Here is a 19,451-nt window from a genome sequence, read left to right as displayed (position 1 = left end):
GGCTGGACAGTGCTGAACTTTGGGAAAGAGCAGCACAGGAGAATCCCCGTGCCAAGCATGGAAATCAGGCCACAGAGCAGTGGGTCTGGAATGCCAGGAGGCAGGAAGAGGATTCTGCCACATCTCTATGCACTGCAGCTGGGTGATCCGAGGAGCGCTGCCATCTTTAATTCAAAGACATGCCAACTCCGGGAGGCGAGGAACAAGTCCTGTTATACTTCAGAGCGGGAATCATGAGTAGGGACAGCTGCATTTTATACCAGGTTAGCACATCAGCTGTCAAATTCTAGGAAGCTTCCTTCCTCTGCATCCCCTGGCACTTGGCAGAGTGTGTGTGGGGGCTGGTCTACGCTTTTCATCGTGGTCGCCCCAGGGCCCAGCACAGTGCTCGGAGGTATGCAATACATAGGTGCCAAATTGGATTTGCAGGTACCTTGGGGCTGTCTTACATCTGGGCACCTGTACACCTCCGCAACTAGATTACAGATACGTGGCAGCAAGATCCACGAGGCCTGCATCTCCAGAATTCCTTTGCAGTGAGTGCACACGGACTGAGGAGGATTCTGGTCTACCTTTGTTGCCAGGGGAGAGTTAGAAAACAGCATCCTGACAGACCCGGGAAACAGAACTTTGTTTGCAGAGGTGTTTTCAGAGCCAAGACAGCAGCTCCTGAGAGGGAACAGGCTAAGGGAGTGTGTGAGAAATGAGAAGAATGCAGAGAGAAGGCAAATAAGCCCACAGCACTCCCTCAGGCTGGACTGGTGCCACGGCTTGGCGAGTGCTGACCTTGAACTTGTGTCTCCTGGAAGTCACATTCCTCGTTCCTTCAGGGATTCACTGACCCAACAAAGATGTTTTTAGTACTTACAATGAGATTACTTATTTACTTGGAGTGAATTCAGTTACTGAAGAAATACTTATTGAGGGTCTTTGAAGAAGACCTTGATGCTGTTGCTGTCTTTGAAGACCTCTAAGCTCCACTGTGGAATCAGACAGGCAAATCCACCATCAGAATGCAGTAAGACAGGTACTGCAAAAGGGACACCTACAGAATGGCAAAGGCAGCATGGAAGAAGGAGCCATCTGCCTGGGGAAGATGACGGGAGGAAGCAGTACTTGAGTAGGGACTTGAAGGCTGTTTGCAGGGCAGGCAAGCTGAGGGCCGTGCGTGGGTGGGGCAAGCTGAGGGCGGTGCGTGGGTGGGGCATGCTGAGGGCCGTGCGTGGGTGGGGCATGCTCTTGGAGGGGAATGGTGCAGAAATGTGCTGTTTAGGGTCACAAGGAAGAATGATGGATTCCCTAAGCAGCTAACATATGCCCAGCACCATTGCAGGCGCTGCCGAGAACTGGAAGTGTAAGTGAGGTACTTACACTTCTTGCACCACCTTCAATAAGCTTGCAATTGAGCAAGCGGTAGACACACATATAGGATCAAATAGGTGTAACTCCAGGAAGAGTGAGATGAGCTCTTTTTTTTTTGAGGAAGATTAGCCCTGAGCTAACTGCTGCTGCCAATCCTCCTCTTTTTGCTGAGGGAGACTGGCCCCGAGCTCACATCCATGCCCATCTTCCTGTGCTTTATATGTGGGATGCCTACCACAACATGGTTTGCCAAGTGGTGCCATGTCCGCACCTGGGACCCGAACCGACGAACCCCAGGCCGCCGAAGCGGAACGTGCGCACTTAACTGCTGCGCCACCGGGTCAGAGAAGACCTCTTTTCAGGTGACCCTATCCCTCACATCCACGTGGTACCTTTCTGTCCATGAAGCTCTTTCATAGACATTACGTCACTTTATGAGAGCACTGCAGTCTTATTTACTACTAAACACACTTCTCCAGTATATAAATTACACCTCAAGGTGGTTCCTCAAAAGATTAAACATAGAATTACCATATTACCATGTGAACCAGCAATCCCATCTCTGAGCATACAACCAAAAGAACTGAAAGACAAGTCTCGAAGAGGTATTTCCACACCTGTGCCCACAGCAGCACTAGTCACAATAGTGAAGAGGCGAAAGCGTCCATTGACAGATAAGTGGACAAACAAAATGTAGTATAGGAATATTATGCAGCCTTAAAGAAGGAGATTCTGACACATGCTACAACATGGATGAACCTTGAGGAGTTGACACTAAGTGAAATAAGCCAGTCACAAAAAGACAAACACTGTATGATTCCACTTATAGGAGGTACCTAGAGTTGTCAAGGTCACAGAGACAGAAGTAGAATGGTGGTCGCCTGTGCCCGGGGTGGGGTAGGGGAGAATGGGGAGTTGTTTAATGGGTCCAGAGTTTCAGTTTTGCAAGATGAGAAAGTTCTAGAGATCTGTTGTGCAACAATGTGAATATACTTAACACTGCTGAAGAGTACACTTAAAAATGGTTGAGATGGACAATTTTAGGTTACGTGTATTTTAACACACAAAAAAAATCTTTTTTAAATTATAGTCCTTAAAGAGTGAGGGTGTAAATATTTGGCCAGTCTCTTCTGTAGGAGGGAAATACAGCTCAGTCTTTTGGGAACAACTGGAAGGTGGTGACCACTCCTGACCACACCAGGCCAGGAGGCAGAGGACAGTCCATTAGACACTTCCTACTGGGTGCTGATGAAGCGGAGCTCTGACTCTCCACCCCCTACAGTGCTCTCATTGCTCCTTTGAAGCACACTGTTGGCTTAGAGCGAGAGCAGATGATCTTCCTAAAACCACACAGTGAGGGGGAAAAACACACTCAAGTCTGCAACTTGCAGTGGAGCGGCCTGCAAGTGGAGTTGGCCGGATACATGCAGAGATGCTGCCATGAAAAAAGATAACTCTGTCTCAAAGAACCACAGATCACAGGCTATTGTCTCACGCTGTCTTATTTTTTCAAAATGCCAGGGAAAAAATAATTCCCTTTGTGGGAACTATGGGAGCTAACTTTTTTTTATTTACCTAAATAACTCTCGCACAAAACATGAGAGGGGGCACTTAGTCAATACTTGTCTAGTGAGCGCATAAATGGAAGGTTGGGATATGAGAGGCTTAAGACATTACTCACACAAATTCCTTATCTTTGTTACTGCACCTATTCAGTTTCTACAGCAAGAATTACAAGTATCAAACATCTGATACTTGAGTCCATTCTCGTAGCTTATCTCAGATATGAAAAATGTAATATAATGAAGATGTGCTAATAAAGTCTACTAGTCAAGCGGGCCAGAAAGCTCAGGGCAGCAGCATAAAACATTATGCAAACGTAGTTCCTATCAACTAGAGTCGTCCAAACCCATCTAGACACTTCCAGCAAGATGAACTTGGAAGGAAGGGTACATGAGGAACCCGGAGAGGATACACAGTCACATCGATCTTCCTGCTATTCTTTTTATAGGAGACCAGAGTAAAGATACGTAAAAAATGTAAGCATTTCTTTAACCTTTAATTTACAAAATCAAATTTTCTGCATTTCTCTCTGTCTTCTGAGAACCTGGGCACAATGTGTAACACCAATCTCTCTCCAGGGTTCGTGGGAGGACACCATGATAGCCCCCAGCAAGGGCAGTGTGCCAGGCAGAGCGATGAATTGTAACGAGGAGTGTCTGTCCAACCTCCGCAGAAGCCTCCCCAGTCCTTCTGGACTGAGCAGTGTAACCCAGAAACTCAGGGGCTGAAGGCAGAACGGGGGCTTGAGGTTGGTTCTGGAGATTCGCCTCCCTCTCCTGCTCTCCCTCCCAGCTGGCTCCCCATCCCCAGGAAATGTCAGGGAGAGGAGCAATGCAGGTGGCAGCATGCCGAGGGAGGCAGAGGCCACGGTGGCAGGTATGGCCCCTCAGGGTTCGCTCCTTGGTGCTGTTCTAAGCAGACTTAGCACCAGAAGGACCCGACTGGCTGGTTCGACACCAAATAGCAAATCTGGCTTTCAGGTCCTCTCTCCCCGCAAGGGTGGAGACTCCAGAAGCCTAAGGGAGGTCAGCAGAAGATGTTGCTGTGCTGCAATGCTAACAGCTCCTTACAACAGGACATCTTATGGTTCAGGAGCTCGTGATTTGGGTTTTCAATTAAATTCCATTTCCAGGTCTCCGCGGAGAATAAAATAATTCTAAATTCTTATAAACAAAGCTTCTGAGCTGTAAAAATAACATGAAAACATTCTTATTGAGAGTATTTCCTTAAAAAAGAATGTGTGGTGAAAATGATTCATTCCTGTTCCCAGTCAGCAAACCTATATTTAATACGATCAGAAATCTCATAAAACCAGTTTGGATATGGACGTGGTCTTAGCTCCTTTAGCCTACGCTATCCAACACGCATCTCCCTCTCCTGTTCGTCTGTCTTGAGAGGTGGCTCCACCACCCACAGACGACCAATGAAAACCTAGGAATTATCCCCGCTCGGGACTAATAGCCATACACTTACATAGCAGGGTTCTCAACCAGGGGTGATCTGGCCTCCTCAGGGTCATCTGGCAATGTCTGAGGACATTTTTAGTTGTCACAGCTCAAGAGGGGAGTCATGAGAGGGGAGAGACTGCTACTGGTCTCTAGTGGGTAGTGTTTAGCCAGAAAAAGAGCTAAACATCCTACAGTGCATGGGACAGACCCTTCACAACAAAGAATTCTCCAGTCTGAAACATCAGGAGTGCCAAGGTTGAGAAATACTACTTACAAGGAGCCCACGATGTACTGATACTGTTCTAAGTCTGTATATATCTATTCCTTGAACCCAGCTCTAGGAGAGCGGTACCACCATCATCCCCATTTTGCAGACGAGGAAACTGAGGCTCAGAGAAATGAAGCAACTTGCCCAAGATCACACAGCTAGTAAGTGCTAAGTTAAAACTGGAACCAGGCCACCTGGGTCCAGAGGCTATGCTGTCACATGACTCCATGTGACGTCCCTGCCTGAATCCAGGCAGTCACAGAGTCTTTCAGAACCAACCTCTTTACATTCTTTGGCTCCATCTCCATCACTCTGTCCCATCCAGGCCTGCATCCTCTCCTCCTGGACCATGGCAATGGACTCCCTGCTTCCAGCTCCACCCCCCTCTAGTTCACCTCCCCCAACCTCCCAGTGATGACAGACTAGATCTGACCACACCTCTCCCTCCTGCTTGAAACTCTTCAACAGGTCCCTGTACCTACGAGGTAAAGCCAAAACTCTTCAGGGTGGTGTCTGAGCCCCAGTTGAATCATCACTGTCCAGGCCTTCTTCTTCCTCCCAAACCATTTGCATGTCTGTTCCCAACTCTCTCCCTCCACTCTACCTGCAATACCCACCTCCTCCTTGTCTATCTGGCCAACACTTACTGCCCTTTCAAGAATCAGTCCCAGTGTCACCTCCTCCAGGAAGCCTTCTCTGAACACCCCAGCCCATCAGGTAGAACTGATCGCTCCCTTCTTTTACCATTTACTTCCACAGCCTTTATTAAAATGCATTACCGTTTTTCTTTGCTTTCAAGTCTGTCCCTCAAGGGTAGGGACCTTGTGTTATTTTAATCATCTCTGAAGTCTAGCCAAGTAACTGAGAGGTCACTCAGCAACTATCAAATGAAGGAAAGATGAAATATCCTATATGGCTTAATTTCTTTCAGGACAGGGCTGGGGGTCACTAGCTGCAAAGGCAATCTCCCCTGTTGGACACTGCCATTCTTAGGAAGTTCTCACATGCAGTCAGTTTCTGCAATGCCTTGACTTGAGGGTCTGGTTGTATGCCCAGGAATACCACGGGTTCCCCTAAGCACAAAGATAGGTATCATCGGCCCCCTTGGCATCTCCTTCCCCAGGCTGAACACCTCCAGCTTCTCTCCTCTTCCTCACAGACATGGTTTCAAGATCCCCCGTGGCCCTACCGTATGTAGTTAATTACCAAGCAAACCCAAATCTCGATGGGCTTAAGGAGAAGCTGGCCACACTTGGGAAGTACACACAGACTCCTGAGATGCTGCTTAAAGCGTAGTTCAAAGCAGGGGTCTCCAGTTCAAGTGCCCATTGCCCAGGCAGGTCAGGTCCATGAATGAACAGGCAGGAGGTGCTGAAAGCGAGAGGAGAGGCTGCGGACGGACAGAGCGTGCCTGTGCCGACCACTCACCTCCAGGATCGCTGCCATGTCAGAGTGAGGCCCAGCACTGCCAGATCTTTGCATTTTTCGCGAAAAGCTAGAAATACGCATTTTTACGCAAGTTTTTTGATACTGGTAACTGATTTTTTTAAAAAATGACAACAACGTAGGTGTCAAACCAACTGCATCTGGGGGCCAGCTCCGGCTGTGGGCTGTTCATTTGTGGCCTGGGTTTTAAATAAAGAATTGCTCGAGCAACTCCTAAATTGAAGTTTTTGCATTTAGCATTGGAAATGCACACAGATATATCGAAAGTTGTGGACATACAAGGGTAGAATTTAAATCCGAAATTAAGCTAGAACACTAGGGTTAAAATAACTTGGAGGCACAAGTCACCAAAGAGGGTGAGCGAAATAGAGGAAAAACAGGAGCCTTCCTGACTAACGTCCGGAAGCGAGGCAAAGACACAATTACCAGTCAACGACTCCATCTCCAGCAAGGCCTGGAACAAGCTGGGGTGCTTCTCTTTCAGCTCCCTCTCCCAGGGGAAGGCTCTGCACGTCGACGGGCTCCCATACCTGCGCTTCAGGTCCAGGTAGGAGTTCTGGAGGTCACCTACAGGAAAGGGAAGCACAAGCTGCCACTCCTCTTAGCAGAGAGCAAGTGTCACTTCTCTAAATCCCTTCTGCCTGGGAGGAACTAGAAAGAACAGGTGAGAATTAACGTTGCTGGATGTTGTTTGGGTGCATTCGGGATGTGAAATTAGCTACGATGCCTTTGCCTCGAGGTCACAAATTCAAAGCCGAGGCCAAGGGAAATGTGCCAAAGTTGCTGATGGCTGTTGAATAATTCTACAGAATAAGCAGCTGGCCTCGGACGAGTCCCCAGGAGGCCAATATCTAGGCCATTTTGTTGGCAATGTGAGTTAAGGAGCAAAGCCCAAGGATCCCCAGGGAGCGAAGGCAGTAGAAGATGTTTGAAAAATCTTCCCAGTGCCACCAAACAGATCAGCATGCAAGGCTGGCCTCCCAACTCTGCGAATCTCTCCTGAAATTACATCAGTTATCAAAATCGGTTTCTTGCCTGTTTGGGACATTACTATTCCCATAAATCTTCCCCCTCTTCTGACACATAGTATTTTCTGGATGATTCAATGGTGAGAGTAGCAGCTGGGGACCAGTACAGCCTATTTTTAAACTGAATTGTAGAAGTTCTGCCTTTCCACACTTACCTGTCACCATCTGTAATTACTGCCTGGGACAGTTTTACGTGAACCCTATCGGACTAGGGTATGTTCGAGATGCATCCATCCACCAAGGCCTGGAACGGGAAGTTAGGCTCTGGGGATGGTGAGATATGTGGGCAGGACTGAAATACTCAATTTACTTTTGCTGATGGTAAAGGCCTCACAGGAATTTCTCTTCCAGAAGGAACATATGTGACTAACTCTAGTGCCACTATATCAAGCAAGAAGATCTATAGCACAGAGAAATTTACGAGTGCTAGATCCAAGCTGGAAGACAAGACAGGACCAAGTTTGAAGCGAAAGGATGTCCAGGCAAATATGAGCAGGCATGAAAGCAATCTACCTGAATTTCATTCCTTTGGTTGAAAATTACCGATGTCTTCCAGAATGAGTCAATTTCAAGGATTTAAAAAATAAAACTGAGCCCCCAACAACAAAGTCATTGTTCAACGTTTCTGAAAGCTAATATTCAGATATTAATGGCCCAAGACAAAAGTGCACGGATGGGGAAACATTTCTAATGATTAATTTATTTTCCAATTCATTTTTATTTTCTTAGACTGGCCTAAGATCCCATTATGAATGGGAATAATGCAATGCGAGACTCAAAACACTCTCATTTGTATTCTTAAACTAAATTACAGATAGTCGAAGCTATGAAGCAGGTTCGGGTTCCTTTCAGCTGCTGGTCTTGCTGGAATCCAGGTGGAGTGCACCCTTTCACTTGCATCCATCTGTGGAGGGCTCACAGTCACAAGTGTCCCCATTGGCCAAGTCATACATGTTCTATTTTAACCCTGTTAGAAAGAAGCCAAACATGTTTCGATACCAATGCACTGAGCTAAAAACTGCTCAATACTTACATGCTTCTTGTCTCCGGCCCCCTTGCTGTACCGTGGATGCATACACAGACACTATTTCTTGAACTTCTGCACATCTTTCATAATATAACTTGATTTGTTCAGCAAGTTGCTTCTCAAGGAGGGGATTAGAAATCTACAAGAAGGCAAGAAAACCGACTGAACGATTGTCGTCAAACCCCCATGGATACCTACAAAGGCTGCGTTCGGGTTATTTCCTTCTCCCACTGACATCACCAGGTGGCTTATTTGTGCACAGGTCATCTACTCTGGATTCACAAAGCAAGGGTGTTACTAGGAATTCAAGGACAGGCTGGTTCCCTCTAGCTTCTTTTTGTGGCATCTTCTCCTCTAAAGAGCTTCTTAAATGTCAGGCTTTCCCAGAGACCAGGCTCCACTCTCTCCTTTCCCTCCACTGCAGCCCATCCCCAGAAAATCACATTCATCTCCTCTCCAGTTCCCAAGGGGACGCCAAGTCCACCAGTGCTGTGCCTGCTGCCTGCCAGCTCCTCCCATCTTCTTCTGCTTGGCCGCCTCCTACTCAACCTCCAAGAGCCAGATCCAGGTCGCTGCTTCAGTTTCCCTAACAGCCCACCTCACCCTCAGGAGTGTTCCAGCGCGGACGCTCCTGCCTCTGCACCCCCAAACACTGTGCGCACATATGAATTAAAGCGGGCACTGCAGTCTTTCATGACTTATCTGTTTAAGGTCCAGACAGGGAGCTCCTGAAGAACAGAGACCTGATCTCAACTCTGTGGTTTTCAGAATGCAGGTTGTGACCCATTGGAGGGTAATGAAATTATTTCAGTGGGTTGTAACCAGCAGTGATTTTTTTTTTTTTTACAAAGCAGAACACAAAATATCAGACTGCATTGAACACAGCAAGGGTACGTATTCTTAGTACAATTTTGGTTTCAGCTTTGTGTTATATATATATGTACACATACATGTGAGTGTATGTACGTATATGTGTCCCCGTATATTATGTGTATATGTATGCATATGTATGCTCTGTTCATGATATTAAATACATTTCTTATTGTGGACCAACTTCAAAAAAAAGTTTGTAAGCTACCATCTTAATTCATCTTGGTGAATAATAAGCATTTGCTGTATAAATGAATAAACGAATTTCATTTCCTTCCTTTTCTTGGAGGTCTCTCGATAGGGACTCTAAGGTGCACCCATGGGTGGTAGGGCTGCCCGCTTTTCCTAATTGACTTCGCCTAGTGACTCCCGCTTTTCCCAGAACAAACCCCACAGGGCCCAGGGAATGAGAGAATGCTCCTTGTTCAGAAATCTGGTGATCTCCTTACCAAGGCAGAAAAAACGGCCGCCGTGAAGGCCCCCTTGTGGGGAAACTCTCTCCCCCCGGCACCACCCTGCTGGAGCTGGCCTGGAGAACTGGACAGTTCCATCTGTGGGTGGGCTGGATGTGAGAACCATGGTGCAGGAGACGCAGTTCTGAATACAAAGCCCTCTGTGACCTCTACAGCCGCAGCCCTCCCAGCCCAGCGTGAGCCAAAGGCCCGCTTCAGAGGAGAGCAGCAAAAGGAACCAGGACTCTAATCTTCTAGAGCGTCTTCTCTTCTGATGCTCTAAATAATAGCATATAAAAGAAGCTTTACCAAATAACTAAGATTCTCTCCTTTCATTAGCTTAATCACTGGATAGGCAACAGCCTGATAAAAATCTACTCTATAATTAAACTAGTGGTTATTAAAACAGAGGAAGTAAATGGTTTCCATTTTATGAGTACTAAATGAACCAAACGTTAACAGAAATCTATTATTGCATTTGCTGGGGGAAAAGCCTCAATATCAATTATGTTTGATGACAGAGCCGATGTGAGGTCCAGCTTGGATAAATCTTTTGTTTATACTGGGTTTCACATGCCCCTGAGCCACCCGCCCATCACCCACGAGCACCCAAAAATTTCCCATGGATCCCTGGGGCTCACCTGCGCAGGGTGCAGAGAGCGGAGGCGGTAGTACTTCAGGGGTCCGAAAAACCCTTCAGTGCCGGCCACATACCTGCTCCCTCCAACAATGAAATACCCATCGGTGTCATTATAATAGAAATCCTCCCGGAAGCTGGAGAAGAACAAAGGATTAAGAGAGCTCTGAGGCTGAACCAGATTTTTTAAAAAGAGATTCTTTTATCGACCCTCCTTTGACTTAAAATCCCAAATTTCCACAAGCTCTTCACTCTGAGTTCTAGCAGATGAGACCACAGTGGGGTCAGGTGGACTTGGGTTAGGATCCCAGCTCTGCCACTTACCAGCTGTGTGACTTTAGACCAGTCACTTAACCTCTCTGAGACTGAGTTTTCTCATTAGTAAATGAGCTCCTCACTTACTGGATTGTTAAAAGGATTAAGTGAACTCTAAAGATGTACAGCGCCTAGCAGAGCTCCTGGCTCACCACAAATACTAATACATGCTGGCTATTGATATTGATGAAATTGTTTGGAATCACTGGAATTATTTGGAATTGATGGTCTTAATCGGAAGTATTTTGCTCTAAAAGGAAAAAAAACCCATTGAATGGATAGAAGGTGGCTGCGGAGGAAAACTAAAAACATATCTTATTAGATAAGAACTGAGGTAAAATTCAGAGTTGGGAGGAAGAGGCCACAGAAAGGTCAAAGGCTTGGTCAAAGAGCAGAGGTCAGCACAGGTGATGCTCGCGAATTCTATTTTGTCCTGAAAGACTTGAAGGCTCAGGAAAGAAAATGGAGGAAAAACATGGGTTGGCATGAATAAAATACACATAGTTGCTCCTTGCAGCATTATTGCTATTCACCAAAGACTGGAAAGCCCAGGCGCCTGTCAGTGAGGACTCGCCCACATCCATCCAATGGGCCTTGGATGTCAGCTTTTTTACCATACGGCTTTAAAAGAGGGAAAAGAGGGCTGTGCACTGACCTGGAAAAATCTCCAAAATACATTGTTAAGTGAAAAAAAGTAAAATGAAAGTGCAGAACAAAGAGTATATTTTTCAGCCAATACAAAGAAGAATGGTTTGCTTTTGTTCTTTTTTTTTTTTTTTGGTATTTGCATTAGAAAAATTCTAGAAGTATATACAAGAAACTAATAAAAGTGTTTCCCTGTGGCGTGGGGGGTAGGGGACAGACTAGATGGGGCAGAGCTGGGAGTAAGGCATCTAACTGTGTATCTTTTCATGTAGATTTGATTTTTTAAACCATGTGCATTTCCTACCTATTCAAAAATTAAAATAGGAATGGGTGGGCAAGGTGCGATCAGAGCATATGTGAACAGCAAGGAGGGGTCAAGCCAGGCATCAAGTGAGAAACAGGCAAAGAGGAAAGAGCCAGGGAGCGCAGAGGGCAGATGGAAGCAGAAGGAAAGAGAACAAACTGTCAGGCAAGCCACCAGGAGCTGGCGAGCCGCCAGAGTGATAGGCCAGGGTGACGCCAACGGGGACAGAGCAAGCTACCAGCGGTTGGATCAGAGAAGCCAAGCAACCCGGGGTCATCCCAGGAGAGCAGATGGACTGACTGTTAGCGAGGAACCCGACCCCCAGCAGGGGCACCTGGCTGGAGAGGAAGACAAAAGGTGGAGAGATGAGCACTTCTGACAACATCACTGATGGCAGTAACAGCGAACACTAAGAGATCAGCCTTAGGTGAAAGCAACTAAAATGGAAAAGAAGTGCTTCATCTCCTGAAACTTTTCTTTCCAGAATCTCAGGCTTGAAGGGCCATGAGAAGAGAGCCCCTTTTTCTCTCGTTTTTCAGCTGAGATCACAAAGTTATTATCTCCGAGAGCTGTGAACTGATTCTGTTTTTCAAGACCTTAGAAAGGCTCGAACATTCCAACCACCCCCATGAGACAATACCTGGCACGCAGTGGGTTCAGCACAATGCTTCTGCAGTAGAAGGCCCCTTCAAAGGCCTCCGCTCACCCACCCAACAGCTCACCCGATAGCCCCTCCCCACAACACGCTGGATGCTCGCCGGCTGGAGGCGACTCTCCAGAGACCTAGTCTCCACACTTTTTAAATAGAGATAATAATAGCACCGACCTACAGGGTTGTTGTGAGGATTAAATGAAATAATATTTAAACAAAGCATTTAGAACAGTGCCTAGCACATAGTAGGCACCATAACTGTTAACTATGGTTATTAATAGTAACTTAATCCACTGTAGGACATTGCTGCCATCTCTTGAGTTGCATGCTTAGTAAGAGTAACACGTGTTCCTTCCCAAACCTGTTAATACCAATTGCACGGTCATTGTAACCGTACAACTCAATTAAATATTACGTTATCCAATAAAATATGGATGGAGAAGAAAGAGTCGTTCATTCTATAAAAATTAAGTTGGATATTTTGGGTAAACTCAGAAAAGAATGGCTACTAAAAAAATTGTTGTGGAATTAAGACAACTGTAAAAGGTTGGAAAAAGAAATTGAGGAAATCTAGAAGGATTGTGCTATTTCACAAGTGTGTTTGTTTTCATTTGGAAGAAACAGAAATTGGGTGCTGTTTATGCAAGAAAGACGACAGGGCACTTTCATCAGTAGATTCATACTCAAAGGAAAGGCCCTGCCTGGAAAGACTGGCAAATGAACGTACATTTCCATTTTTTTAAGTAAAATAAAATGTTTGCAGTAAGTATCTTTTTTATGGATCTTCGCTTTAATAGACTTCTACTAATCAATAAAGTGCTTGGTTCCTATGGTAGTGGACTGTAATATTTTTGGCTTTTATCATTATTATAATACAATGAAATAGGAGCGCTCTCCAATTTGGCCTCCATCCACATGCGAGCCTCCACATTTTTCTCCTCTAAAATTCTCAGTGGCTGCACAAATATTGCAAGAGATTCCTTGCACTGGGCCTTGTTTGATAGCCATCAATTTCGCTGAGATAAAAGCTTTCCCTTTCGAAAATCTCAGACGTGCTGGCAAACCATCTTTACTCTCATCTGGACACAGGAGAGCGCCCTGGTTTATTACGGAAGAATCACCCAGCGTTCTCAAATAGGCCTCACTCAGAACTGGAAATAGCTCCAGCTCCTGGCTTCTCCAGTAGGCGAACTTAGAGACTCAAATTAGCTGCCACCCTCACCTCTCAGAGTAATTCTCATCTTTGACTCACTTCCCCAATACCTGCTCTGAATTCTGACCCCTGTTATCCTTTCAAGTCACTTTATTCATTTCCTTCCCAGCATTCAGCACGATTTGCAATTTTAAACTTATTTGTGAATTTCCTCGGTTAAGATCTGTCTCCCCTAAGAGACTTTTTTAGCTCCATGAAGGCAGGGGCTGACTGTATTCTTTCTGTTCAGCATTTTATTCCCAGAGTCCGGCAGCATGTCTGGCATGTGGTAGGCATGTTGGATGACTGAAGATGTACTGGATAGACGAAGGAATCCAGCACCATACAGGTCTGCAGCTGTGGCCTGTCACCGAGCGGTACTGACAGCCTTTCATTCGGGTGTGGCACTGCACTTCTGAGCACTCAATGACTGATCTTCCCACCCCACATTTGTGGGATAACAGCTACCATTGTGTTTACATGACAGGAACAAATAAAAAGGAACGTTGAGAGGCTTTCCCTGGAACACCGATAACCATCTGAAATATCTGATGTTTAGTTCACTGGCTTGGCCCACTCTGAAAGCGGGATTCCAGATATCTGACCACAGGAATCCCTAGTGGACCTGGCATTAACTCTTTGGTTGTTCTAAATGCTGGAGGAGGGCCTGGGAGGACGGCAGGGCCACTGAGGTGGGGGTGAGGGGCACCCTTGGGTCTGGGGACTGCCGGTATCTGGGGACTGCCGATATCACCGGGTGAGTTTTCTGTGTTTTCACGGGGATGTTGAACTGGTACGTACCTGAAAATCGGTCTGATCTTTGGAATCTTATATGACTACACCGATTTTGTCTTTTCTTAACATTTTGACATTTTGTTCATCGTGGATTCTTTGCATTAATTTTGATTTTTAAAAAGCCTATATCCAAATGTAATTTCTCATGATTACTGTTATGAGTTAAACTGTCCCCCCTCCCCCCCTGCAAAATTCATATACTGAAGTCCGAACCCCCAGCACTGCATAATGGGATCTTATCTGGAAATAGGGTCATTGCAGATATAATTAATTCAGATGAGGCCATACTGGAATAGGGTGGGCCCTTAACCCAGTATGACTGGTATCCTTACGATCAGGGCAAATCTGGACAAAGACAGACACTCGCACAGGGAGAACCCCATGTGAAGACTGGAGTTACACTGGCACAGGCTAGGGGACTCTCAGAAGCTGGAGAGAGAAGCCTAGAACAGGTCCTTCCCGGAGCCTTCAGAGGGAGCACGGCCCTGCCGAGCCCTTGCTCTCAGCCTCTAGCCTCTAGAACTAAGAGGCAATAAATTTCTGTTGTTACAGCCAGTCAGTTTGTGGTACTTTGTTCCAGCAGCTCTAGGAAACTCATACAATTACTGAATTTATCTGATGCCTCCTTAAACTTCATGTAGAAAGCACATGCCTCTCTCGCCCCAGACTGGTCCCAGCCCTGGATCACACTGTGGTCTCTCATCTACAACTCACTCCTGTCAGCATCCAGATTTCTGGGATTTCAGAGGAAAGGAAGCTCTTACATGGAAAATAAGAAAGAGCCTATGAAATTCAATCAGTTGTCAAAAACATCCCGGAGTCGGAGGTGGGTGTCAGGGGAGAAAGAGGAAGGCATTATTTTAGATTTCACGTTCTGAAATGCAAACCCTTAATTTCTCAGGACTTCCTTGCAGATAAGAGATTTCCAAAGGAGCCACATATCATCTGTTTCTCCAAAGAGAATTCCCAGGCCTTTCCTATTCTTGAACTCTTCAGAGAGCCCACGGCCACCTGTTACATAACAAAACTCATAGCTGTTGAATTCTTCCTGGCTGGTCTAAATCCGCCTGGTGTGCTTTAAGACTTCTGCTCCGTGCTTCGGCCCCAGCCTCTATGCTACAATACAGCTATCACGTCACGCCTGACCTTGTCTTTGCAGGCTAAGGAATAACACTGCTTTAGCCTTTCTATATAACTCTAATCCTTTAATCCGGCTGTGAAAATAAGCATTGTTCTACATACCCAGGGCATAAAAGAAATCAGCTTGACTTAAATGTAAACAGGAATGGTGAAAAAAAAAAAAAAACCCATAGCATATGCCCCTTTGTCCCAATGTCTCCTTCTCTCTTTGCTTTCCTTCCTTTAATAATTGGTTTTCAAGAAAATGTGGATTGTGTGGGGACTCTGAGTGAACGGAGCCTGTCTGGAGCGGCAGCTTTCTGCTTGGTGTAGTGGAATGACTGAAGGATGGAGGAGCAAATCCCCTAGCCACCATGCCCAGCAGTCCTGATACATTGATTTAAATCATACATACAAAGCTGGCAATTTATGTTTCTGTCCTTTAGACTTACTCTTAAGTGTTGGATTATATACATATTACCAAGCTCTGATGTGGTATCCTGAGTTCCTAAAGAAGATTGCCCCATGGTTCTGCCACCATAGAACCCCCTATAACACAGGGATGTCAAAGCAAATTAAAAAATTATGAAATACAAGGCAAGAGACCCAATTCTCAGTTTCTGTAACTCTTGCAGGGAATGGTTACATAAAGATGAAAAGTTATACCAATATCAATGGTTGCATACATTTCAAACTTAGATTATCAACATAAATATGAAGACTGTCTGCTTTTATGTTTTATTCTAGGCCAAAGTTACTGATCATTCTCAATAAGCAACATTAATACTCTGATTTATTTTTCAGAATCCTTTGTGGAAGATAATTTTCAAAGAAAATAAATTATATAAAGTGCCACGAAAGGAAGAATTTACAATGAGATCTGGAGAGAGGATTAGTTTCTCTTACTTAGAAAACAGGTTGTGGGGGAAACAGGGAGAGTTTGTGGATAGTAAAAGAAAAAAAAGTACAAAGACTAGCTATAGGGCGGACTAGCTACAGGCCATGCTTGGAAAAGCTGATTAAGGAGCTTTGGGAATAACGTTAGGGTTGCGGGCTAAAGCGTGAAGATTCCTTGACCCTCATTCAGCAAAATTTTTCAATAAAAAGAAAGATCACACTTACCTAATGGTCTGATTATGGTAACTTTTCAAATCCTGTCCAATGCTGGTGGTCACTGCTATCTATGTTGGGAGAGATACACAAGGATCAGTTACACCTCAATGCCCCACATCATAAATTCAGGTCTGGGTATAAATTACTCATAAAATGTGCTGCAGAGTTTTTCACCTGATCAATTTCTGCAAAAATAAAAGGAACAGTTTACTAGCCCTGTGTATATTTTAAAACTTAAGAAATTTGATTTCTCCAAATGACTTGACATGGTAGGAAAGATCTATAATGCAGTTTCCCCCAATGGGTTTCAGATACTTCCAAATGTCAAGCCAAAGGTTCATTTGGCGTATTGTGCTTAAAACCTTGTTGCATAGAAAGACGAGGAAATGTGTAAGATACGACAAGGAGTTTTTGAAATTTTGCTCTGACTCCGTGAGAGCCTTAGGGGGAAAACGAGCTCGATGCTGAATGTTCTTCACGCACGACTGTTTCCCACCCTCCTTCTCTAAGCACTGAGAATCCTCACTGTCATTTTAACAGTGACAATGGTTTTGTGGTGAGTGTTGTTAGCTGTCACATGTGTTCTTCTCAGGTACTGGACTGCAACATAAGCTCCTGGAGTTAAAGGGCTCCTTTTAGTCTCCAAATGCTAGCACAGAGCAAGCGTTTAGGAAACATGTGCTGGCCCAACTAGATTCTCGAAGATGTGTCTACAACACTGTGTCTGTGAAAAACAAGCTCACCCATGAAACCATCCAGCGCAGCCATAGACAACATGTGGGTTCAGAGAAGAAAAGGACTCAAACCCACTGTTTCTCTAAACCAATCATTTATTTTAAGTCAACTGAGTCAAAGCAATAAGTATGGTAGTCCCGCCACTGAGGAGGATTTTGTATAGAAAAACAATAAATTTTGTTTTGGAACTTATATATATTGGGAAGACCAGTTGGGACGGAAAGAAAGAAGGACAAATGGCAAAAGTCTACTGAAAAAGAAAAAGAATATATTATATACATACATACACACAGACTTCTTTTTTCTTTCTACCCTATCTGGTCTTCCTAATTCTCTTCTTCTGCTTTACCCCATGAACTCTGCTGTTAAATTCATCTCTTTAATTAAAGGACTACTTTGATTTACTCTTCTTCTGCTAAAATATCTTCCATGAAGCCCTGCTGCCTTGCAAGTAGAAATCTAAATTCCAAGATACTCAAGATTCTCCACATTCTAGTGATAAAGAAATTGTTTTCTTCTCTTAATTTTCTGCAGCCCCCAAATTCCTGCTCCAGTCTAACTGACTGATGTGCTAATCCCCAGTGATGTGCTAAAATGCCCCTTCTTCTCTTCTCCATCTCGATTCTGCCCATCCAGAGGAATCTTCTCTTTGAAACCTTCCCTGAGCATCCCAGCTCAAAGAGCTGTCTCCTCTGAGCCAATATGACTCATTTGGCAATTAAGCTCACCTTACAACATCCCTTTACCTGCTTAATGTTACTTCCATAAGTAATCTATAAGCTCCTTCAGTGAACTGCCTTGCATACAGCAGGTATAAACTAAGATCTGTGATTTGCTCTGATGATTTGATACCTGCCTAAGTGATACACAGCTCTGAGCTGACCTTCTCCTTAGGAGAAAGCAGTAACCCAACTATAACGCCATCTTAACCCTCACGTAAACGAGAAGCTAAAATGTGGACCACAGCTACGTCACCGAACATCTTTCAGGAAACAAACAAACATATAAAACACCCCAGCTAACATTTCCCAGACTCTTCTCAGGAAAGCAACAAGGACTGACCTGATTTCTCTTCCCTTCAGAAAAAGGAAATGTGATAAACCTAACCACTGAGGAAGTCTGTGTATCATCTAATACACAAGACAAACAAAACATCTCTTTTAGTTTTCTTACCAGAAAATCACAAATCAATAAGAAAAGCTGATGAGAAAATAAAGCAACCAGAAAAATAGCAGCATTCTGGCATCGTGGATGCTGAGAAATGGAATTGTATTCCATTATAACAACAGATTTGCCATAATCCATAAAATCTGTGCTATGAGAGTCTGGAACAGTTCTGTGCAGTGTTTTATAGTACGAAGTAGATAAAGACCTTCCGTCCCACCAGAATTATCACTTACGTTTGTTGATTATTGTTCGTCTGTTTAAAGCCAAACATAAGCAATTGTTTCAACTGCCAAAAACAGTCAAACCATTTCTTGGCTGAACTAACCACTAAATTTCCTGTAAAAATAAGTTGTAGATCTGATAACACTACATAAACATGGCCAATGCTATTTTAACATTTATCTCCACAAGGCCTGTCTCCCTGAGGGAAAAGGGCTGAATTGCTCAGATAATTGCAGCTACATAGATGGCTATATTATTTACTCATTCACAATATGGTCGCAAGAAGCAGTTTAAAAGTTAATTAAATGGGATGGAATTCTTATGATTTAAACTTACAGCTATAAAAGTTTGACGGAAAAAGTGTATAGCTGTAAAGAGTTCATCATTTACCACAAATTTGCTTTTACAGATTTTCTTGCTCCCTGACTTTATAGCAATGCTTAACATTAAGTGTTGATGCTGGTATGATTCGTGCTGGAGCATGCATACAGATACCTGGCCTCCGTTAAAAGAGATATCCAGTCTAAACCACTCCTTCAAAGGTACGGTGAATTTAGTTTTTACAGCGAGGTCTTCTCCTTTGTCTAGATGCATTTGAATATGCAAGTGGCCTAAAAGGAAAATTAAAGCTCATGAAAATGACAAAAAATACTTAGGAGGGAATGAAGTGGCTACACCTTTTCAACAATTATCCTAAGAAGCTACCAGACCACGTCATGTATCTTCTTCAAACAAAAACAAAAGAACATATAAGTAAGTACATTCCTTTGTAAAGAAGACATTTGTTTTAAGCTTCCAGAAAAAAAGTTCAACCTGAAGCCCACATTTGAAAACCATCATTCTCGCTGAACTGCCACGTTGACAATATCTTCCTTACTCTAGACAGACGTACCTGCCAATAGACAGAGCACAAGAAAATTACAACATCGTTGTAAAGGTTCTTTTTCGTACTTACCCTCTTCGGTAAGAAATACAGAGGGTGTGCCGTACATCTCATTAGAATCAACAAAGTACAGAATTCCACAGAGATTGGCCTTGCAATAATGGAGTAAATAAAGCCACAATGAAACAGTAAACCTGTAAGAAAGAGG

General features: G+C 44.4%; 1 protein-coding gene across 2 annotated transcripts in view; it reads right to left on the bottom strand.

The window, feature by feature from the left end:
• SEL1L3 (SEL1L family member 3) overlaps positions 1-19,451 on the bottom strand; it is a 138,871-nt gene that overhangs the window by 52,081 nt on the left and 67,339 nt on the right. For both annotated transcript variants that reach the window (XM_070262529.1, XM_023638274.2), the window contains 6 exons: positions 19,316-19,437; positions 18,856-18,971; positions 16,246-16,304; positions 10,106-10,238; positions 8,149-8,281; positions 6,514-6,654 (listed from right to left, as the gene is read on the bottom strand). In XM_070262529.1, the coding sequence (XP_070118630.1) occupies positions 6,514-6,654; positions 8,149-8,281; positions 10,106-10,238; positions 16,246-16,304; positions 18,856-18,971; positions 19,316-19,437 (704 nt within the window). The remainder of the gene's footprint in view (positions 1-6,513; positions 6,655-8,148; positions 8,282-10,105; positions 10,239-16,245; positions 16,305-18,855; positions 18,972-19,315; positions 19,438-19,451) is intronic.

The sequence above is a fragment of the Equus caballus genome, chromosome 3, assembly GCF_041296265.1.
Source record: "Equus caballus isolate H_3958 breed thoroughbred chromosome 3, TB-T2T, whole genome shotgun sequence".
Classification (NCBI taxonomy): domain Eukaryota; kingdom Metazoa; phylum Chordata; class Mammalia; order Perissodactyla; family Equidae; genus Equus; species Equus caballus.
This window is presented reverse-complemented; position numbering and strand designations above follow the sequence as displayed.